General features: G+C 38.8%; 1 protein-coding gene across 1 annotated transcript in view; it reads right to left on the reverse strand.

Moving 5' to 3' along the window:
• Nucleotides 1–1,493: 1,493 nt before the first annotated feature.
• Nucleotides 1,494–24,878, reverse strand: part of LOC117407445 (glutamate receptor ionotropic, kainate 1-like) — a 102,585-nt gene continuing 79,200 nt past the window's right edge. Inside the window, 6 exon segments of the mRNA XM_059028698.1 lie at nucleotides 1,494–1,885; nucleotides 1,888–1,933; nucleotides 12,016–12,266; nucleotides 13,199–13,424; nucleotides 20,992–21,209; nucleotides 24,205–24,323. Coding sequence (XP_058884681.1) covers nucleotides 1,788–1,885; nucleotides 1,888–1,933; nucleotides 12,016–12,266; nucleotides 13,199–13,424; nucleotides 20,992–21,209; nucleotides 24,205–24,323 — 958 coding nt within the window. The 3' untranslated portion in view covers nucleotides 1,494–1,787.

Consider the following 24,878-nt stretch of genomic DNA (forward strand, 5'->3'; position numbering starts at 1 on the left):
AAGCTACTAACAACCAAACGAGCAAGATGGGCTGAATGGCCTCCTCTCGTTTGTAAACTTTCTTATGTTCTTAAAATCCAGCAACCCCCATTTGTTAAGAAATCTCACCCTGGGAAAATTTGTGCTTGCATTTTCTGTTTATCGAGATATATTATACACAGTTTATCCACGTCGTCGCTTGGAATTGGATCATTATCTATTCCATGTCACAGAATTATCAGTCAGGTACGGAGGCACAATGTTCTATGAGTATCACAAAACCTTTGCAGCCAAACCAGCTTCAATTCTAGACAACATAGTAATCAACTGGGCTGCCTATAATCCTGATCTATTCATCAGGGTTTTTAGAGGGCTAAGAGCAAATGTCTGCACAGTGTGTGCTTCTACAGCTCACTCTACATCCTTGTGTCCAAAGACTGCCATAGCATCCGCCTCTAACAGAGCATCTGTTTCCACTCCACCTCGCTTCAGGTACAGATTATTGGCTCCATTTTCGGCTTGTTATTCATCCCACGCATCAGCTGCACCTTCTTCCTCTAGGAATACAGATAAATATGCCCACAACATCACATTTGCTGGATCCGCAACCACGGACCCTCAATCAGTCCGCACTCTTATTCAATCGGAGACGGACAAAGGGTTCTTGACAGGACCATTCTCAGCCCCCCCTTCCCGTCTTTCAGAATTAACCCCATTGGCATCGCCACCCGGAGTATATCAGGAAAATGCTGGAGTCGTTTTATCCTGGTTCAAGTCTTGTTTTTCTGATAAAAAAGATCTTTCTGGTCTCAATTTGTTTTAATTGGGAATGAAATATCTGCATTATCTGAATTAGTTTGTGGTGTTCCACAGGGCTCTATTTTAGGTCCTTTATTATTTTCCATTCAAAATCTATCTCCACATCTCAAGGCTGCAACACTGCTAGAGTTATACACTATCATAGCATCAGCCCACCTCTGGGGCCACCAATCCTATTTTTCAGCAATAATCTCCATGTGCTTAGAGCTCAATGTCTGAACTAACCTTTCTATTTGTTACCTCCTTTCAGATCCTTAAGGGAGACTTTCTGCTTCTAACTTATTCTGTCCCTTATTTCAGGTTAGCATCCGCTACCTATTCCACCCTTGAAGGATTCAGGTTTGCATCCACTATCTACTCCTTCTTGGAGGGACGCTGCGCCAAGCTCCTTTTCATTGAACAAGGCAACCCCTTTTATATGTCTTCTTTACTAACAATTATTCTCATAGCCCAGGCTCCTGCCCCGTGAAATGACTACATGTGTGTGCTGTAAAACACACAAATCCAAAATCAAACATAGGAGTGTCAAATCCAGCTATGTTGGTTTTGGTATGGTCTTAAATACTTTCTGTACTGCAATATGTTGAAAATGGAAACTTTACTTTATAAGCCAATTGCAATGTATGAAACCATTTTTATTATTATCGGCATCAGAACATATTAATAACAAAAAATAAAGAAAACGGCTGCGAAAAAATTGTAAACATTTTATTTCAAAAGTAGGTACAACACTAGAAAGTACGGGGTGTATACATGATGGGTTGGGTGGAGTGTTATTCAAAATACTTTTTTTACTGGAACAAGGAATATAACAAAACTCTTCTAGAAATTTAAAATGGTGTATAATACATCACGCTTTACCCATGTATTCAAAGGCATCTTTATACAAAAAATTACGTTTAATAAAAAGACATTGAAAGAACAAGAATTAAGTCCATATCCAACTGTCCCCATCCACGGAGGAAGGAGGAAGTTGATGCGATATTCCTTTATGCCATGGTTTCTTTCCTCAATACCCTTTTAGGGTGGCACATTAAAATGCTTGCAAATCCTGTAATTCTGGACCTTTTTTTATAGTTGCGTGACACTTAAGTGAGATGCCAAGCTCCTCCATTACAGCACTAAAAGAAATACACTGTCAAAAAGAACAGAATGGCGTAAATGAGTATAGATGTTAAGGAACGTGGTGCTTTAGTTTATATACTTTAGTGTGTGATTATATAAAAACACATTTATTAAACGATTTTGAGAATTTCATATCACCAGTAGATGCGTAGGTGCAATAATGAATTTTGTCATGTATGACTTATGAAAGCTTTCTCAATACTGAAATATATTAAGGAGTTGATGTACTAACATTTAGCCCCAAAAATAATGCAGTGTTGGAGCTAATCATGGGTTTTCAGTAGCAATGCTGAGATTGAAAGCAGAGATTTAAGTTAAAAATGTGTCTTTCCTAATGCAGAGTGCTGGCTTGGCTAGCTGGCCATGGAATGGATGCTACTAAAAGTTACTAAGATGTCTTTTGAATTTCCTTTACTTATTTACCTTTGAAACATTTTATTCAAATTACAATGCTTCTGTATATTGTGCACAATCAATTCAAATTGGCACACCGTGCTTAGGCTATGCCCCACACTATATAGTACACAAAGTCTAATCAAAATGATTACAATTTCCAAAACTAGTCAAGTGACAGAGTTCCCATCTGAAAATATCAGCTTCAAGCCCAAGTAAATTCATATGACGATGCACAGGGAAATTTGTGACAACTGTAAAAATGCCCAATTATGTAAATAAGACAACATTTTAATAAGTCTACTTTCAAATGTTAATGTTAACCTCCTAAAGAGGATTTGGTTTTGACCAGTGTCAATAATGTTAGCACATCAAACCCAAAGTGGCATCAATTATAGTACAATTCTTACCCTTAGCCAGATCAGTTTACCGCATTTGGTCTTTTGCGTGTATGACTGTAGCAAACTTCTTGACAACTGTAATTTTTAATAGCCTGTTGCTTTTCAAATGCATATAGTGCAATCCGTCAGTATGTAAGTGTTACCATTGAAGGGATACGGCTTCCTGCAGTTTGTCTTCCTTTGAGTGCAAGATGCATGCAATTAAAATACCTGCTTACTTGGAAGAGAGTTTAGACTATGATACCATTTAATCAATATGTAATTGTATGATATAGTCATATCACCACATATTTTTAAGTGTAAAAATGTTTTATTCTGTTTGTGAATGAGGATGATTAATAAGTACATTTTTTTTTAATCCTTTAACTGTTTCAAATGTTTACTTATTTTCATCTTTAAGTTTATTTTGTTGTGGAACACCAGAGAATTCATTTTTTTTGTAAATAGGGTTATTATATAATTATTTTGTGTCCTTTTTAAAACATATTTTCTTTGTGTTTCCTGTACCTTGTGGCTTGGCACCATAACATGTTGATGAATAATGACAGCTCATACTGTACAGTATCAATGTTCTTTGAGAATATGAACATTCTGAAACTGTTACAATGCAATAGGTTATATAGGTTATAGCTAAGGGTTGAAAAGGGTGGGAGCTATTTTATCTCCAGCAATACAAACATGAGCCACTGGTGTTGCTGGATTACAACAGAGCTTAGAGGGTTAATTTCTGTAGTGTAAGTTAGTATTGTATCTGGAATTTCAAACCTGGTTTCCACTCTGTTTATTCAAGTTTTTTAGTTGCATTTTCTCCTGCAATCAATTTCTTTATGCCTGCAAAATTAACGGCCTTGTAGTCTTAGTTTGAATCTTACACTGTTGCAAAAGGGGGTAAACCAACATCTAAATTGCTAGAAACCTGACTCAAAACAATATTACGAAAGTAGTGTCTCAGTAATATAGATATCCACCATCATGAACTGCAGTTGCATGAAAAAGAAGATCACCATGACCTACTTCCTCAGTAAATAAAATGTACAGTCAGGTGCTTCTAAGTCTGATACTTACAATAAGTTAAGTTTAAAATACATATCTAGTCCGTAGGGGACAATTATTGGTAGTCTCTTTTTCTTTATGGAAGATGATTGCCATACTGTTGTAGACTGTTGTAAAGACTAAAACTTTCCCAAAGACCTTTGTGAAGCAGCAGGGAAGTGCTTTTTATATTTTTGCATTATATATAATGTTTGCTGCACAAAATGCCTCTGTGAATATTGAAGTATATACATAAAGGCAAGTTAGCCGAGTAAGAAAAGACAGATCAACACACTGTTGAGAGTAACCCTTTAAATGAAGTATATTTTAAAAACACAGATGAATAAAAAATATAATGCAGTTCCCTTTCAATTCGAAGACGTCCAACAACGACACTATGTATGGGATATGCCTCAATGCAGGGTGACGGAAACACATCTCAAGCGGGCATATGCAGCGGAGGCGCAGGCAACTCGCCTGTCAAACACGGCGAGCGTGCTCATGGCTTATATGGATGGTTTATGTCTCCTGTCCAGCACGTTGCTGCAGATCTCCAGTCTCCAAGGGCAAGCTCTTGGCCGGAGCCTGACTAGCTTGATTGTGGCTCGTAGACAGCTGTGGCCAGTGGCGACATGTAGGGGGGGCACACCTGGTCATGCGCCCCACCACCCCCCCAGATTTCTGCCGGGCAGTAGCTTAGCCACTGTGTTGGGATCGTTCACACTGAAACATGTAAGAAATAAAGTATTTGAAATATTGTTATATTTTTTCGCTTCTCATTTTAGTCTATCTGTGTGTTCACAAAGGACGCGGCACGGGCGGCGCCAGTTTTTCTTTTTATTTGCCGCACTCACTCAAACCTACACAGATATGCATGTAACATATAGGCTATGATTACTTTATAGGCTATGTAACCTAGCTACTACACACACAGACGGGGTAGAATGCACTCGCCTCACGACATATCTTATTGCCAGCTGACCTCTCCAGCGGCCAGCCTACTAATAAGATTATATTTTTTCACGGATTGTGCAGCCAGCTTCATCAAAGGATGGTAACCAAGTCCATTCAGGTCTTGGAGATGGAGCGGTAAATGTACAAGCTATTATTAAATAAATAACTAAAGAAATAATCAGAATGAAAACAGGTTTTGCTGCCGAGAGAGAAACGGCAAAACTGTTTCAATTCCTGAGTTCGGTTACCTATTAGTTTTTCAATCAGCTCAACAAAGCCTGATAGGCTAGCGAATGTCAGTGCAGTGTGATACCATAAAAGTGAGTGGTTGGATTTGCTGTCAATCATCCTCCCTTTTTTGTTGGATCAGCTGTTTGTATATAAAAAAGGCGCTGTAGTTATACAATGTAGTTAATGCAACTGTGTGCATGACTTCCTCCTCCCCCGAACCTCCGATGCGGACTGTCACCAGGACAGTTCCAATTCCCACGGCTCTGCTGGGTGACCTAAGGCATCTCCTACAGGGCACACCAGCAGCAAACAACCGAGCCCACCTGGCAGACAGGGGGAACGCAGGACATGGCCAGTCCACACACCAGCATCCCAGGAGGCGTTTCCAGGTCCAACACCACAGACAGCCACCCCAAACTGCCCTGCCGCAACCTTAGCAGCCCGAGCAGGGCCCCTGAAGGCTGGCGGCCTCAGATCCCCCTTTTCGGCACAACAGCTGCAGTACTGGTGCGCTTGCACCTTGGACACCTGGGTGCTCGCCACCGTGCAAAACGGTTACACACTTCAGTTCTGCTTGGGACCTCCTCCCTTTCGAGGTGTCACAAATACTTCAGTACTTCAGAAGGAAGTGGCCGCCTTGCTGTCCACTCAGCGTAGACACCCTAGCGCACGAATGGCCCAAAGCATTTTTGTACGCTTTCCCGCTTATACTGCTCTTGAAAAAGGTCCGGTTAGATGAAGCGTCAATTCTCCTAGTGGCCCCCAGGTGGCCCAGGAGAATCTGGTTCTCGACCCTGTGCCAGTTACACGGCCAGCCCTGGGATTCCACTGCACATGGACCTCCTCAGTCAGACGAGAGGCACCCTTTGGCACCCGGAACTGGGCAGGTTCCGGCTATGGGTCTGGCGCCTGAAAGAGACCACTGGTTAGCCCTAGGGCTATCAGATGCCGTTGTGGGTACTTTGCAGAATGCTAGGGCAGACTCCACTAGGTCTTTTTACACCTACAAGTGGAGCTATTTCCAAACTTGGTGTCTGGCTGGAAGCCATGACCCAATCTCTTGCAATATGCCAGTTATCTTACAGTTTCTGCAAGAACTGCTTGATGCTGGTAGGTCATCTTCCACTTTGAAGGTGTATTTAAAAGCTATTTCTGCATGCCATGCCTCCATAGACTCTTTGTCTCCGGGTGCGCATTTCTTGGCTACCCGATTTTTTAAAGGCACTCGGCGATTACACCCTCCCAGGAGGACTGTTCTCCCCGAATGGAGCCTTAATATTGTACTGGAGGCTCTCTCGAAGGCCCCGTTTGAGCCCATACACTCCACAGAGTTGAAGTACCTGTCATAAGAACATAAGAAAGTTTACAAACGAGAGGAGGCCATTCGGCCCATCTTGCTCGTTTGGTTGTTACTAGCTTATTTATCCCAGAATCTCAGCAGCTTCTTGAAGGATCCCAGGGTGTCAGTTTCAACAACATTACTGGGGAGTTGTTGAAGCCTTCCTCGTGGTTATCACCTATGCTAAGCAGGTCAGTGAACTGCAGGTGCTGTCTGTGCACAGCTCCTGCATGCGTATTTTGGGAGGATGGCAGCAGGGTGTCTCTGCGCACCAACCCTTCTTTCCTCCCCAAGGCGATCACAGACTTCCACATTAATCAGTCTGTGGAACTGAAGTCCTTCCATCCACCCCAGTTTGCTTCAACGGAGGATGAGAGATTGAATTTCCTCTGCCCAGTCCAGGCATTGAGATGCTACATGGTTAGGATAAGAGCTCTGTGTCAGGCTGACCAGCTCTTTCTCTGTCACAGGACACGGTTCCTAGGACAGCCCCTCTCAAAGCAGCATCTGTCACATTGGACTGTGGACACAGTCTTGACTGCGTATGATGGTGCTGGCTTGCCCCCACCTTGGAGGGTAGCCGCACACCCCACTAGAGGGTTGGCTACATCTTGGGCCCTCTTCAGAGGGGCCTCAATGTCTGATATTTGTACTGCGGCTAGCTGGGCTACGCTGCCTACTTTCTCCAGGTTCTACTGCCTTAATATGGTAGATCCTGCTCTGCCTTCATTAGGCACGAGTGTCCTTGAGGGTGTAAGCTCACACCGTAACCCCTGGGTTATGCGGTTCTGATGCACCCCTCATATACTGCCGTTCCTTCTCCCTTGCGACGGCTCTGGTATACATTATCCGATACGTGTCGTTGGTGGTTGTCTTTGAATTGAAAGGGAACGTTAGGTTACTTACCGTAACCCTGGTTCCCTGAAAGAGAAGACGACCACCAACCACAAGGTCGCATCGGTCACCCTCACGGGTTCAATGGGAAAAAGAGAAATGGCTTCCTCAGGATGACTGTTTTAATCCCCTCGGTGGGCGGGACCGAGTGCATCATGCCAGGAAGGGGCCTATCGGCAGCTCTGGTATAGAAAGCTCAGCAATTAACTAACCCATGGGCGGGGATATCCCATACATAATGTCGTTGGTGGTCGTCTTCTCTTTCAGGGAACCAGGGTTATGGTAAGTAACCTAACCCTTTCACCAGTTAAGTAACCGATGTAATGTTACCTATATATTTGGAGCCATTAGCATTAGAACGGATTTAGAATATAATACAAATCAGCTTGATATACAAAATGGATTACATAGGGCAGCCTGACCACAGCCTAGCATCATTTGTAACATTAAGCCAGAATCAAAAAATATTGTAGTAGTGAATTTTGGTCCTAAGTGATGCTTGCATTTTTATTGTAATATCAACTACATATCATCTAATGTGCAGGTCCCTAACCCTTGTCTTGATATAATGTGTAACCAATCTGCAGGGTGTAGACAGACTTTTATGACTACATAGTGTGAATTGAGTGCTGTGTTCGCATCCTCAGTTCTTCCTGGATTAGCTTCCCACACTCTAACTCCGTGGATAAGGTGGTTCCAGAGGTGGAATTGGAGGGATGTGTTTGCTTGCATTGCAATCCATAAAAGAAACAAAAGGCCTTGCATGCAGAATAAACAACAGAAAAGGAGTCTCAGCAAAATAAAGAAAGAGAAACATGCATCATGTGTCACATATAAAAAGTAAACTAAAAGATTAACAGAAAAAAAATGCATTTCCAACATGGATATTCATGATATTACAAAGCAATAAGCTTACAAGCAAATGCCTTCAAAAAACATCAAGGTAAAAGCTTTGTTTTAACTCAAGTGTAGGCGCAAATGCAGCATTTTGAGCAATCAGCAAAAATAAGCAAGTTCAACCAAGGCTTGTTTAGAGTCACAGAACAAATGCCTAAAACCCTGTTTGTATTTCTGTTATTCCTAACAAAGTGTTCTTGAACTTTTTCCTAAGCCACTATATTAGGGGTGTGCTGAAAATGTTGATATGACTGTGAAACACAAAATAAGAATCCTCTCACAATATCTAAGCACCAGTTGGTGCCAAGTGCCAAATAAAAACTTTATAAGAAAAGGCAATCAATAGTTCTATAAAAAGACTGATTTTAGCCACTGTACACAGGTTTTCTGCACATCCTTAATATATATTACTCACCACTTTACTGTGTTGAATTTACAACACAGTTAAATGCACTGAAATGTACATTTCATTTTAAGAGCTTGGAAATGTGAAAAACAGCATGGCTCCCAAAGAAAACCGTGGTTTGTGGCACAATAGATATAAATCCAGAGAAGCATGAATCACAGAAATAGCTTTTATAGCTTTTAAACTACTTCAGGACTTAATATGTTTGTTTAGTTGGCCATTGCATTTCTGGTGATGCCATTTTTCACCTTTTTAAATAAATAAATATATTGTTATAAAACAATATGGGCAGGATTTTCAAAAAAACAGTGTTATTGTATCAGACTCAAGGTATAGTAACGACAGCTTTAGTAAAAAGTGATTTTCAAACTAAATTTGATAATAAAATGAATCCATTAATGCTTTGAAATTGAGTGGATAAGGTCGTTCTTGAACGCATTTCTCGTTAAAAAGCTTAATTGTCGCAGGTCATGTATATCACTTCCTGTCTCATCAACTAGATAAGGGGAACTTGTTAATCAAAATGCATGTTAACGAGATCAAAAAAATGAATGGAAGCAGAATTCACTGTTATGGAAGCTATTGGCGTACAGGGAAACAGCTCTCCCACCTGCGAGCAGCAGCCAAATGGAAATAAAAAATAATGGGAATAATTTGTAAACTTAATTTAAAATTGTGCATTTTGTCATCCAGAATATACATTTATTTAGAACACTACACATATAAAATGCTGTTTGTGGGTATAACTCAAATGGCATGGATTTAAAAATAAAAATAAAATTAATTCATAATGAAATCCCACTAGTCATTTACTCTCATTCAGAGGAAAGCGTATTATATATAACTCTTAACCCTTAGCTGTCCATTTATTCAGCACCTGTCAGGCGCATTCAGTCCAACTTATTTTCACAAGAACTATTTATTTTACAAGTACTGTTTTAAAAGTAATTTTATTCACAGTAGAACAGGTTTAAAAGCATATCAACAGGACATTCAGTACTGCATCTCCAGCCCTTCCCCACTCCTTGTTCACTGTATTTATTGCTTCATAGTAGTGCATACTGATAAATCATCTCCTGATCACTCGTTTTATCACCAAACTCCTCAATAATGCGATCCAAGTCATTATTTTATTACTATAACATCTCAAACAGCTTGGCAAATGACCATGATATTTCTGTGGTGAAGGGACTATATTTTGCTCAGATCCGGCCCCTGTGTCTCATTTATGTTATTTTGTATTTGTTTTGTTGTATTATTATTATTATTATTATTATTATTATTATTATTATTTATTTATAAATGTGACGATGAAAAGCTGTAGGTTTTGTGTGGCAGCTATGATGGGAAGTCCTATCCACAATTTAAAAACCTTGTGTAGAAGGTGGCCATCTCCCGAATTAATTAAGTGATTCATTTGTTGCCAAAGCGGGAGATGGTCACCTGCATATAGGCCTACATTTCTCCCTGCTCTGGGTGGGTTGTTCAGAGGAGAGAATGGAGCGAGAGACAGAGAGGAGAAAGAAACAAGAAAGAAACTATATAAAATGAAACAAAGTAAAGTAAAAATAACAGTGAAGGCGATTTTACCCTGACCTGCGAGGCAGCTGCACAAAGGGAACAGAATACCCTGGACTAAATGGCACGACAGTTTATTCCTAGGGTTAGGTGGAAGTCGGCCATCTAGAAAAGGGGCAAAGCTACGGCATGCGAAATCAGTGGCCTGGACGGGAAACAGCGTGGCATCCACAGATTGGAGGAGCAGATGCACTCGTTGACCAAGGGGTCATGGGTGACGTTATAAAAAGGGGACGTAGTGATGTGATCTGTTCCTTTGTGAATGGTTATGTTAAATGACCAGAAGGAGAATCTGTGCTGTGAAACGTGAGTGATTTGTTTGTCGTTAATACTATTTGTAATTATTTGAACGACTAACACGATCCGGAGCTGTCGCCAAAGGCCAGCACTAAACCCGGATCAACAACACTGCACTTTGTTTGCACTAAAGAACTGTATTCACCACGAGCACTAGAGCACGCACTGTATAATAGCAACCCCTCACTTCTAAATATAGCACTACACCCCTGCCTGCAGGTTTAGTGAATGGAACCCCTTCCTGTTCACATATGTAGGGCAGCAGTGTGGAGTAGTGGTTAGGGCACTGGACTCTTGACCGGAGGGTTGTGGGTTCAATCCCCAGTGGAGGACACTGCTGTTGTACCCTTGAGCAAGGTACTTTACCTAGATCGCTTCAGTAAAAACCCAACTGTATAAATGGGCAATTGTATGTAAAAATAATGTGATAACTGTATAATGTGAAATAATGTATAATGTGATATCTTGTAACAATTGTAAGTCGCCCTGGATAAGGGCGTCTGCTAAGAAATGAATAATAATAATAATAATAATAATAATAATAATAATAATAATAATAATTTGCATGGTGCTGCAGGGATTTGAGTTTAACATGTGTGCAATCGATGGCTCCCATCACTCTGGGAAATCCAGCAATATCATAAAATTATCTTTTAATATTTTGTAGCTGCTCCTGATTAAGTGGGATACTGATATAATCATTAATCCTCTTTATCAAGTCACCTGTGACCCTGTGAAATGACCCAGAGACATAGAAGGACAATGCTGCCAAGCCAACACCTTCATGTGCAGGGGTACGGCACGGCCCCTTTTCATAGGCAATTCAAGGTCCTCCCGCAGAGTCTGATAGGGGTCAACAAAATGCCCTATCCAGACACAATCGAGTTTTTAGATCATCATCTGGTAAATCTAAGGAATTAACCCCGGTCCTGTAAACCCTCTCTCTGTATCATTGGCGCCGCAGCCGGGGTCTGTCACTCAGGCTCGCACTCAAGCTCTAAAATTACATTTGCTGCTACTGCTGCTGCAACTGCTGCCATGCCCAGCAAATCCATACTGTAGTTTGTTCATTTTATTTTTTTAACACCAAAGAACTTAAATACTGTTTCAAGGAGATTTATATACTTTTTCGTTAATTGAAACCCTCCTTTTCCAAGTGCAAATTAACACGTGATAAATTATGACAATTAACAGATTTCCTTTTAAATTCCCTCGCAAGAAGCACTGCTAGTTAAGATATTAATATTATTTCACAAATCAACAATTCTGGAAAGCACATTAGCACGATTATTTAATAATGAAATAGGACCATTTGAGAATGTCAAAATCAATGCTACATACTGATGTATTGATTAACACTGGAGTTATCATTTACAACCTTTCGAAAATCCTGCCCTATGTGTTTAATGGATGCAATCAATCAGACACCAATTTTTGCATGACAAATGAAACTTCCATATAATGTATATTGTGTTGCTGGCCTGATGACATGGTCTTTCTTTTAACACATATCCACTGAAATTTGTCTGTACTGTTACATACAATATTGTATGCATATTGTGTAAATATTTTTACTGTTTTTATAGAAATAGGTTATTAATGTGATTTCATAAAGCCAGTGCAATTGCATTTTAGTATCTGTTGTGCCATGCACACTGGCCCACACTCACCTGTTCTATGTCATTATTTTTCCTGGATTTATATATAAACTCTCCAATGGCTACAAAGACAGAAAGCACAAGTCCTGCTGCAAGTACAATAAAAATCCCTCCAATGTTTTCCACTCCCAAAGCACTTGCTTCTTTGCTGTCTTCTTCAGGGCATCCATTACCACGCCACCATTTCTCCTTCATCATATGCAATTTGCCTTCCTCTTGTAACTTTAGGATTGCAATAGTGACTTTATCCCTGTAAGGGGAACCTTATGAAGAAAGAAGAAACACATTTGAGATATTTAGTACTCATGTTTTCATCTCAGGTCTTGCCACTCCACACCAACTTAAATTTGATTTAAAGTTTTTATTTATTTATTTTTTTTCTAAATATTCTTTAGAATTCTTGCCACTCCACACCAACTTAAATTTGATTTAAAGTTTTTATTTATTTATTTATTTATTTTCTAAATACATCTTTACAGAATTGTTGCCCCATTTTGTCCCTGGCCAAATCTTGTGTCACAGGATACAGGTTTTCAATGTCATTCTCTTTTTATATTCCCACACTGTCACATTTGTTAGGAAGAGTATTACCGAATATAAAAATAAATTTAGGTATCGCCTCACAGACCTAACTTCTACCAGAGTTTATCATTACAACAGGTCCATACAGTGCTATACAAAAAGACCCTCTCACAGAAGTACCCAAATGCTGTGCCTATCACTTGTCCAAACACAAGTAATTCTGAGGGTTAACCCATCACTTGGCCCGTCACATTGGACTCTGTCTTAATGGTGTTAATTAACCAGATGGTTTTAAACTACAGCATCCCCCTAACATCCCCACCAAAGATATAAATACAAAATTAGAGCTGTCAGTATTATAAACATGTAGATGTGTTTTCCTCCACAATATGTACAGTAACATGTAACTGTGACATGGACCAGTGCTAACTTATACCCACAGATTACGCTCAAACTAAATTCTAAGGTAAAACTAAGAAACTAAGTCAAGTAACTAAGTCAGTTTATTGTTGTGCTTCTCTAGTGTCATACAGTACATACAGTACATGCACCTCAGATATATCCTAGGCACCTGGGATATGCAAATGCTACTACATGTCAGTTACTTTTGTGATTGTAAAAACTACACAGGTTCTTACTGCTATTATTTACAGATTAGGATAAGATTCCTTACCAATGGGTGTCCCCACTCCATAACCCTTTGAGTCAATGAGCCCTCCAATCTGGGTAAGGTTGCAGTTTCTCTGAGTGACAAACTCGAGGCTGGTAGACTCCATCAGCAGCGCATAGTCAGTAGTCAGTACTCGCTGAATTCCTTCATCATTATTCTTTACCAAGGCCGTCTGTTGTCTGCTACTCATAAAGGCCCACATTTTTTCAAACGTAGAAATTTTCGATTTCTATAAGAAAAGAATAATGTTGGAACAATTTGGATGACTTTAAATGTCCAATCTGTGTAATAATGCCTAAAATGGATCTGCAATCAAGCACACATTGGGGAAAAGAGTGAAAAGTCAATGATTATATTTATGTATAGGCAGGGCCTGTACACTTAAGGTATGGGATTATCCTCCTATCAGTGAGATAGAAATTCAGTGGCACGACGGGCAGTCTCAGTGTCATTGACATGGTGTGTATGTATGTAGTGAAACAAGTAAGGAAACAGCTGCTTGGATTTGTGAAGAACAGCAATCCACACAAATCCAAAGCACTGTCACTTCAGTTATTTCACTTGGAATGGTAAATTAGGCCAATCAACACCAACGCTCACCTGTGGAGAGATCAGCACTTGCTGTTTGTGCACTATATTTTAAAACTTGAATTTTTAAAAAAACATTTTACATTCTAAAATGTAACATCTATTTTATTAAATAGCCACTGTAACTGCACTTTTGTCCATCTGAAACGACACACTTATACTTCACACACACACACACACAATTACTCCACACACAATTACTGATTGTAGGCCAGTGTGCATAGCACACTACATACTGAAACTATTTTAAGCAAATAACTTGCAATATTGCACAAAATAAGGTGTGTAACCATCCATCTGATATCGCACACTTCACAATCACATCACTTGAGGTTGACTGTCACTTTTGTATTCAACTAATCGGCTAGTTGACTATTTGATGCTTCCCCTGTTACCTAGTCTCCAACTGTAATTTGTTTTAAATGAAACTATAACAATAAAATAGACCATGCAAAGAGGGAACATTGATTAATGATTATTTAAAAAAAAAAAATTGGAATGGTAAATTGGCACAATCAACACGAATGACGCTCATCTGTGGAGAGATCAATCCGAATAATCGAATAGTCTAGTACATTTTCAGTATTAATGAAAATGTATAATTTGGTTGCTGTCAGATTTACTCTATAATGTATTGTACTGTTAGCAAGTATATCTTACTCTGAATACATAAATATGGTTTACTATTCTGTAACAAATAATTGATCACAGATTGACTTTGAACAATATTAGCATGAAACGCTAACAGCAGGATCTACAGCCTTATTTAACTTAAGCTACCAGTATAGCCTAATCATGAAGACAAAAAAGTCAAAAACTGATAAGAAAATTACAAAGGCTACAATAAAAAATAAAAGATTTAAAAATACTGTCGTATATGCATAAGTAAGTGCCTATTTAAATAATTAAGGTTTGTAGTTTGTTTAATAGTTCGATATTAAGACTAATCACCTAAAGTTTACAAACGAGAGGAGGCAATTCGGCCCATCTTTCTCGTTTGGTTGTTAGTAGCTTATTGATCCCAGAATCTCATCAAGCAGCTTCTTGAAGGATCCCAGGGTGTCATGAATAAACCATGTCGTATGCTTTGCAATTATCCATTGTCGATGTTGCATCCTCAAAAAAATCAAGCAGGTTAGTTAGACACGATCTCCCTTTCCTAAAACCATGCTGACTGTCTCCCAGGATACTGTTACCATATAGGTAATTTTCCATTTTGGATCTTATTATAGTTTCCATAAGTTTACATATAATAGAAGTCAGGCTTTTTGGTCTGTAGTTACGTGGTTCGGTTTTGTCTCCTTTTTTGTGGATCGGTATTACATTTGCAATTCTCCAGTATGTCAGTACAACCCCTGTGTCAAGAGACTGTTGCATGGTCTTTGAATTAAAGCTGCAACATGCTCAATTGTATACAAAACAATATTGCCATTCCAATTTGTGTTTCCCTGAGTGACAAGCTCAATAAATTACACTAAAGACATACAAGCGTCTTTTTAACACAGTCATTCAAATTAAATAAGTAAAATCAGGAGCTTATGAATATCATCTGCAAGCTGTGTTGTGAAAAGTTCATTGTGAATGTGACAGAAAAACAATGAGTTCTGGTGATAAATCTTCCTCCCGACCTGTGAGGGCGCTAAAGAACGGGAGGAGAAGTATCTGGAAGGGCTGGCCTGACAGTTTGTTTCCGGTACCGGGAAGTGGGTCAGCCTGGAAAGAAGCGAGACTCTGTTGTAAGACCGTATTGATTTGACAGGTAAACGAGGGGCAGCTGCAAGTAATAAGGCAGCTGCAACCGTTTACCTAGATATCATGCGGGATTACATATAGGGGCCAGGGTAACGCTGTTCTTTTCCTTCGTTTGGGTTAGCGTTTGGAGAGAGAAGGATCGAGAGAGGAGCTCTCGTTGTTAAAATAAGGAAAATAATTACGTGTTGTGTTTTGTTGTGTTTGTCTGTGTAATTGTCTGTGTTTTTCACCACCAGACAGTTAAAGCACTACTCCGGAGCTGTCGCCAAGGGTCAGCACGGTCCGGAGCACCAGTGCACACCGCACTATCTGTGTTTACACTAAACCACCATCACGACTGGACTCATCCAGGACTGGTGACCGTCTGTTTGTTTTGTTTGGGACTGTGCCCTGTTTATTGTTATCCCCATGTGTTACACATTGTTGTGTATCGCCGGGGATTTGTTTATTTTTCGGTCACCAGACCTGGAAAAGAAATAAAGCACTTTTTTCACTGGAATACCGTTGTCTGCCTGTCACTCCTGCACCGCATCATCGCTACACCTGTTCCCCTTACCAGCCACTTTGCCACAGTGAAGTAATAAAAAATTAAATAAAAAGGAGAATCTTTTTTCCACATGCCACTTGTTTTATATACACAAATTATCATGGGACATAACATTTCATTCAAAGACATGTAGTCACACTCTGCCAACTTGACCAACTCAGCGAGTCACACCTGGGTGGGATGGTATGCCTGTTGCTGTAAGACAATGGATCAATGAGAAACCTGAAGGACTTTGAAGTCATCAGCTGGGCGAGTGGGGGAAGGGGATTTGTAAACGTTTATGCTATATGTATTCTGTAAGTGATCAATGACCTTTTACCGACTTTCAAAAACCGACGTACGCATTAGCCAGGGCACTTCTATATATTATTTTGCATTAGCCTGTATTTATCAAACCTAGACACACCTACTGTGGTTTCACTAAAACATAAGCTTGATTGGTTTGTGTATTTTTTCTCAATATAGCAAATGTTGTAGACACATTATTTTATATCATATGCATTGTGTAAATAGGTGAATTCCACTTAAACTTTAATTGACAGTTAATATTAGCTTAAGTCAAGTCATGATGAAAGAGAATACAATGGACATTATACAAAGCTACATAGTGAACGTCTACTTGACATAATTCCATCAAAAATATCTCCTTCGCCAATAGTTTGAAACATAGCTGCACTTCAGTGGTTCAAACAATACTGCCACCAAAACATGTTTTGTAACAACTTTAAAATGCTGTTGTTTTGATTTGGACCCTGGTTTCCTTGAGAATTAGTTTAGTCAAGAAATGTCAGTTACAGATCTACCTGCATCTGACTTATTTAAAAAGACGGTTGCGTGTGTGTGTCTCGTTCCAGTGGTGTACTGTTGAAAGTGAAATGAATCTGCCTCGAAGCACAGTCTGTTGAAAATGAAAGTAAAGACCCGACAGGTAAAATAATCGCTGAATTAGTTGATTTAATATAATAAAAAACAGTAAATTGTATTGCTATTCATTTTTATAATATACTTGTGGTATAAGAATACTGAATGATCATGGTATACGGTTTTTATTCACCTTAGGAGGATGTCCTTACATAAACCTTTACTGGGACATCCTCCTGCAGCGAATAAAAACGTATACCATGAACGATCATTCAGTATCGTCCGTTTCCAATCTCTGTCACAGCAAAACTGCGCTGTTGCCAGAGATCAGAGAATTAGTTACACTTTGACAAACCTGAATACGCGTCACTTACTCCAACCCACATATCTTCCAAACCCTACCATGTAATTTTTGAGAGTTAAGAATTTGGTTTTATTTTCGAAATACCGGACCAAAAAATGTAAACATTTTTTTTTTCCTAATGTTTCGACTGTCAGAATAACACAAAACAAGGATTCAGAAAGATTAAAGGGTATTAAGCTTATTTTAAAGCAGTTTGTATGGGTAGTATAATTAAGTCAGTGCGGTTTTGTTGAAAATAGGTAAACCGCAACCAAAACTCTGGGTGCCACAGACATGGTGCCGTGGCTAAGTCTGGAAATTCAATGGCAGCTTGTCTTAAAAACAAACTTATACAACAAAATCCGCTTAGAAAAATATACATTTTATTTTGTGCTGAATGTAATCTAGGTGGATTGTACAATCCAAATAATGATATTTTGTGAGATGTATATAATATTTAGATAAATTATTATTACGATTAATCCTTTAGGACAGGGATTTTGTTAACACAATCATACTGAAGTGGGCTTCAGGGACACTATACAATTACAGTACAGGCTTGAAACACATCTCATTGGATAGAGGAGGGACTGGCGATCACTTCCTGTAGGTTTTTTTTCATGTGATGTCTCTGAGCGGGGCATTTAGTGTCTAAAGGATGGAGAAAGTTTTGGCAGCGCAGAGAGAAAATATATCACAGCCTGCTTCAGAGAAACTTGTAAAAGGTAAAAAAAGACACGGAAAAATGCTTTAAATCCGATGTATTTGACAGTCATATTGGAACGTTTATTCTGTATTGTGTGTTTTACAGTACGTATATATATATATATATATATATATATATATATATATATATATATATATATATATATATATATATATACACAGCTCTGGAAAAAATTAAGAGACCACTGCAAAATTATCAGTTTCTCTGGTTTTACTATTTATAGGTATGTGTTTGGGTAAAATGAACATTTTTGTTTTATTCTATAAACTACTGACAACATTTCTCCCAAATTCCAAATAAAAATATTGTCATTTAGAGCATTTATTTGCAGAAAATGACAACTGGTCAAAATAACAAAAAAGATGCAGTGTTGTCAGACCTCGAATAATGCAAAGAAAATAAGTTCATATTCATTTTTAAACAACACAATACTAATGTTGTAACTTAGGAAGAGTTCAGAAATCAATATTTGGTGGAATAACCCTGATTTTCAAGCACAGCTTTCATGCGTCTTGGCATGCTCTCCACCAGTCTTTCACATTGATGTTGGGTGACTTTATGCCACTCCTGGCGCAAAAATTCAAGCAGCTCGGCTTTGTTTGATGGCTTGTGACCATCCATCTTCCTCTTGATCACATTCCAGAGGTTTTCAATGGGGTTCAGGTCTGGAGGTTGGGCTGGCCATGACAGGGTCTTGATCTGGTGGTCCTCCATCCACACCTTGATTGACCTGGCTGTGTGGCATGGAGCATTGTCCTGCTGGAAAAACCAATCCTCAGAGTTGGGGAACATTGTCAGAGCAGAAGGAAGCAAGTTTTCTTCCAGGACAACCCTTGTCATGCACTTTCAATTTTTCATTCTTATGGAAAGACTCGGCTAAACTAAGCCACCGCTAACACGATGGCAGCATGGGATACTGCTGCTGATAAAGAGGCACAGTTGTTTGAGTAAGATTAAGTGGATATTATGGCATTTCCCCCTAGGATAACTTTCATTCAATTAATTAAAGTATATTTTATATTTTAGTTTTAATAGTTTATTGTATCTTATTGTAATATTGTTTTTGTCTTGATATTATGTTGTATTTCTGTATTGTTGTGATATTTTTTATATATTATCTATATTGCCTCCCCCATTTCCCTCTTCCCAAGGGAAAAAAGAAAGGAATTAATAAAAATTGTTCACAAAAAAAGGATAGGGGCGATGCCTTGCCCTGAGAGCTTGTACCCTACAAATTCGATCTCTGGAACCCCAAGCAGACATTTCTCTGTATTGAAAGTCACATGATGGGCAGATAGCTGACAGAAAACTTGTAGTAGACGCGAATCGTGTTGAGACTGCGTAGATCCATGCACCACAATGCAATCCAAGTAAATCGAAATGCCTGGTATGCCGGCCAGGGTAAGAAACATTCTTTTTTTAAAGCAGCTGGGGGCGAAGCTGAGGCCAAATGGCATGCGTTTGTATCTGAAAACCACCTTTTGTGTGACAAAGGCTGTGAGGTCTCTGCTAACAGGTGCCAGTGGCACTTGTAAATACCCATGTGTGACAGAAATACAATAATTCCTGATTATAAATCTTCCTCCTGACCTGTGAAGGCGCTAAGTAGCAAGAACAGAGTTCCGTGGACAGGCTGGCCTGAAGAAAAATGATGTGGCAGGCGCAGATTGGAGAGGCGGTTGCACTCGTTTACCAAGGGGTCATGTGTGACGCAATCTGTTCCTTCGTTTTGGTTTGTGTTTGAACCTAGAAGGACTGTGAGAGACCCCAGTGAAACTAACAGTATCGTGAGTGTTTTGTTTATTTGTCTGTTCATAATTTGTCTTGTTTGTGAATTGCTAGACGGCTAACACATTTCTGGAGCTGTCGTCGTGGGCCAGCACAAAGCCGGAACACTTTACCACTGTCGCAATATAAACTTGTATCATCCACCACAAGCACTACTGTATGCACCCAGGACTGGTGACCATGTATGTATTATTTGGGCCAGATATTATTGTTTACTATTTGGGACTGCAATCCCGTTGTTATTTACCCCGTGCAGTACACACTGCTGTGTATTGCCGGGGGGGTTTTGTTTGGTCGCCAAACCAAATTACAAATAAAAACCTTTGAAAACCTGATTACAATTATCTCTGTCTGCTTCATTCACGCACTGCATCACTCCTGCATCTGTATCCATTTTGTCATACCATGTCACAGATCCAGTTTGCTGAATACGGTGGAGCCATGGAAATGTGTGGTAAGTTCTTTAGCCATTGGCAAAGGATATTTATCTGGTACGATGACTTTGTTGACAGCATGAATGAATGGATTCAATGATGTCAGTGTCCAAAAGGCGCTGCAGTTCTGCAGAGACTTGGTCACGGAGAGAAAGAGGCACCGCCGCAAGGGCTGGATGACAGGTGGTGTAGCAGGGTCAACTGTTGGTTGGTGTACAAAGTCAATAATGTGAGCCAAGCCTTCAAACAATGCAGGTAACATATGGTGCCAAGTGGCTGTGACATGTAGGACATCAGTACCACAGGAATCAGACAGATTGATGAAGTTAAAGCTGTGAAATAAGTCCAGTCCCATCAGGTTGGCACCAGCAACGATGATGTAAAATATTGATGGGTCACTAGTGTGGGCTTTGTACTGTACTGGAAGGCAGACAGTGCCCAGAACTGTAATTTGGTTGTGACCGTAAGGGAGACTGATGTATATTGCAGGGGAATGTGTGAAAAACAATTGTTGTATGTTGACTTATTTAGGAGCGAGTCTACTATGAAACAAAAGGGGAAGGGTACTGCCTTGTAAATGTACAGCGCAGGCATGCTTTTAATGAACACCAGCCTTTCAGGGACCTGTGGAAATGCAATATGTGTGCGTTTTTTTTGTGAATTTATAGTAAATATCACACATACACTTGTACTACGGTGGAAAAGGCCCAGAAAAAAAAAGCTTTGTCTAAACAAGGATAAAGAACAATACTGTACCTTAAAAAATGTCATGGTTGATCCGTCTCTGACAGCCCCATATTCAATTTTAGTTTGTTTGGCTAGATCGTCTGCAGAATCAATTGGTGAATCCATTCTCTCAACAGTCAAGAAGGCAGCCAGGTTAGCAGTGTAGGATGATATGATTATTAAAGTAAAAAACCACCAGATTCCACCAACTATTCTGGTGGAAAGTGCTTTGGGCATCAGTTCCGATCCTGTTACAACAACAGCAGCAACAACAACCGGTTAGAGAATTACTGTACTGTGACATTTTTAACAAAAGGACAGTGGTGAAAATGTACATTAAAACACACTAGTCTAAGCCATGTATGTTCACAGAGTAAAAATGAAATATGTTTGACACATATTGTATGAAAGAATACAAAATGAATGCAGATGTAAATGACCAAATTTGGCTATAACACAATATTAGGTCTCAAATAATTGGTATTAAAAAAGCGACCTAAAATTGGACTGCAGTTTATTTATTTATTTTTTATTATTTTTTGGGAGTACTTTTATTACTTTAGCCGAGTTATTAGATCACATTCAATCAAAAAATTCTAAATATAAGTTAATAAAAACCTCCTTAGTCCAATAGGCAAGCATTTCAGCTTTCTGTCTTCATCAGTGTACTACAGTATTGGGCAGATAGCCTTTTAAAACATTTGTCTTCTGGAGAAAAAGTTTCTCTTCCTGAATCAAATTCATTGTAGAAATCCTTAAACACGATCTTCCGGATCAGAAGATTTCATACGAGACAAATCATCTTCTCTCAATAGGAAATCTTTTGAGCTGATTCGTGTTGTTTAGAGGAGTTCTTGTTATCAACATGCTAGATTGAAAACAGAGTCCTGCAGTACAGTTTAAAAAATGTACCTTCACAACTAGATCATAAAAAGTTTGATCCAGTATCGTTATAAAAGTAAACCAAATGTAAGTTTTGGATGAGACCAATCCTACAAAATTTGCTGCTGTTTATATAATATGAGAATAATGGCTTTGGTGTGTTCAGAGAATGTATCTCGATTATTTTAATATAACAGTATGTTTTTTCAATGATATAATAGTACATCAAACTTTTTAAAGTTAATCTTTAGTCTCCTTGTGAAGTTTTACAGAATGGTATTGTTATGATGGTTAGGTATGATTTTGATATATATATATTGGAGATAGATCATGTACAGGATATTAAATACAACTATATTAATAACCCCTACATGTTATTTTAATGTTCATTTTCACAGCTGTTATTCTTATAATTATTTACAAATCAGGAAATGTAAGCTGTGGCTGTATTGAATGAGCATTAGTATTGTCTAATAGGGATGTGCAGAGGATCCATTAATAACTGGAGACGTCATACTAGTAAGGGTACTCAGATCATACTTGAAGTGGGCTGAACTAAAACCAAAAGTGATGAGATATTGTTTTAGCGGCTATTTAACAAGGTTTTTGTTCATGAAGACCTAATGTGCATTTTATTTTCATCTTTATTGTGGTCTATCTATTAAGTATTAGTCCATCCTCCTCCTTGTATGAATTCAGTCAACAATCCCCAGTTGTGATCTAAAGTTGATTTAACACATTTGTGACAAATAAATTGTGGTCCATTAAAGGCTTTATACTTCTGAAAAATTCCCATAATCGTAATATCTACCAGTATTATCCAAGTACTCGGCACACCCCTAATGTTAAATGGCTCTGGATTTAAATAATCATCTTTAATATTTGGTTTAACAGTTACAGCAGAATTTCTTGATTTAAAAAGCTCACAACATAAAAATGATAAAATATGGTATGTATGTATTCCTGTAATAGTAATACTGAAATGAAGCACGAAATGAGAGCTCCTACTGTTTTTGCTTCTTTTTAAAACTTGCTGATCTTAATTTTGTCACACTTTAGATAAAGTGTGAAGAATGGTACATACTGAAAAAGACTAAATCAGAGACAATACTGATGCCAACGATGTTATAAACCCCAAATATAGCATTCAGTACAACAATGTATAACTAGACAAAATCTGGGTCAGAGACAGTACTTGCTGACGTCTCATTAGTCTCACAGCTACAGTTGAATGGGTTAACATTAATTAGCTAATCCTTTCCTAAATTAGTTTCTAAAGAGATAAAACAGTGCACTTATGTTCACAAATACCGTGACTTTGTACAAATAAACATTTGTCTGCTCACAAATGTGTATTGTGCTGTGCAAAGACAAGCAGAATCTGGTTGGGGCTGACTGTCATGTACCCAAGGTAGTGGTAACTAGCAGACACTGCATCCCGCAGCTTGCTGTGGATGGCGGTAAACTCCAGTCGGCAGGACATTTACCAGGAGCTATGGTCACAATCAGCTCTCGGAGCATTCACACATGAGTCAGCCACACAAACACACACCTGGCTGATACTGTAAAACCTGATACAGCTGAATAGACTGACTACGACTGGATTTTAGTGGGTGCTTGTTTATAATGCGAACTACAGCACACATTATAACAATGCAATTAATGTGATAACTTGCAACAGTGGTGATTTCCTTTGCATATGCACATACAAGTACGTTTAATAACATTCTTTGACAGAAATCAGTGAACTCTTGCAGGAGCGGAGATTGGCAATATTGGCTACAACTGTTCTTAGAGTCTCTACACATTTTGGAAGACAATAATTGCTGAGGATTACAAGTAATTGGAAACACATGGTATACCAAGTCATGCTTTTTCACTTCTAAAATGCCAACCTGGCTACAAAAAAAAAAACAAAAAAAAACATAGCTGCAGTTCACATACTGTACTTGTGTTCCTGTGGATGTAATAACCATTGTTACACTGTTCCATGTAACTCACGATTAGGAGCTTTCAGCTACATGTACATTTTGTGTTGACAGCACGCAACTAATGGTCTAAAGGAAAGAAGCTTCATATATTTGTGTATTCACCTTATCAACCCTTCTAAATCAAAATGTGATTTAAGTGATAAATGGAATAAAACATTAAATGGCAATATTATAATTGTGCAAATACATTAATTAATTCAAATTTGGGTCTCAAAACACACTGGTCGAATTACCACATGCTGATACAGTTAATTTACAAAGGAAGCACTGGTCAGGTTTGACAGTATATTTAGTGAAGATGGAGTTTACCAGCACAGAAGATCTCAGCAGACTGTGGGATGTGTGCAATATTGACATGTGACCTGTGTACCTTGCTGCATGAGAGCTCCAACTCCAAACCAGAAACTATTTAGTAAAGTAAAATTGCTTTCCACCACGTCCGAGTCAGGGTTGCATGGGTGGGGGTTATACCACTCATAAGGTGTAAACCTGTGATAATTAACAAAAACAAAACTGTAAACATCATGTTAAAGCACAGTGAAAGTAGGAGTACAATGCAACAAAATAGGTCTATAGGTATACTGAATATGCTTTTCAAATCTTTTATTCCTTAGCTGTGCTAAAATCAGGGTTTATTTTTAGACAGCTGACTAACAGATAGATAACAGATACTTGGCCATATAAATCAGTCTTTCAGTTAATGTTTCAACCAAACCAGAAACTACATTTACTTATGTCAGGCACAATACTTTAATAGGCAAGTTTAACCATTTAATTATATCTACATTTTAAATTTGCAATACCATTTCAAGTTCCATTAATGGTAGGTATTAATGTAATGCTTTTTATAGTATAAATGTTCCAGGTCTCATAAGTGACTGAACTTAACCCAATGTAGTAGCGGAGACAGACCCTATAACTAAATCCTCCATTCCTGATACGTTTAAAGCTTTGTGGCTCTACTGTAGCTATATTAGGTTAGACATAATTTGTAGAACACAGAAGGGCAATGCTTCCCTGTGAACACCTGAGTTAGTAAACAGT

The sequence above is a fragment of the Acipenser ruthenus genome, chromosome 8, assembly GCF_902713425.1.
Source record: "Acipenser ruthenus chromosome 8, fAciRut3.2 maternal haplotype, whole genome shotgun sequence".
NCBI classification, from domain to species: Eukaryota; Metazoa; Chordata; class Actinopteri; order Acipenseriformes; family Acipenseridae; genus Acipenser; species Acipenser ruthenus.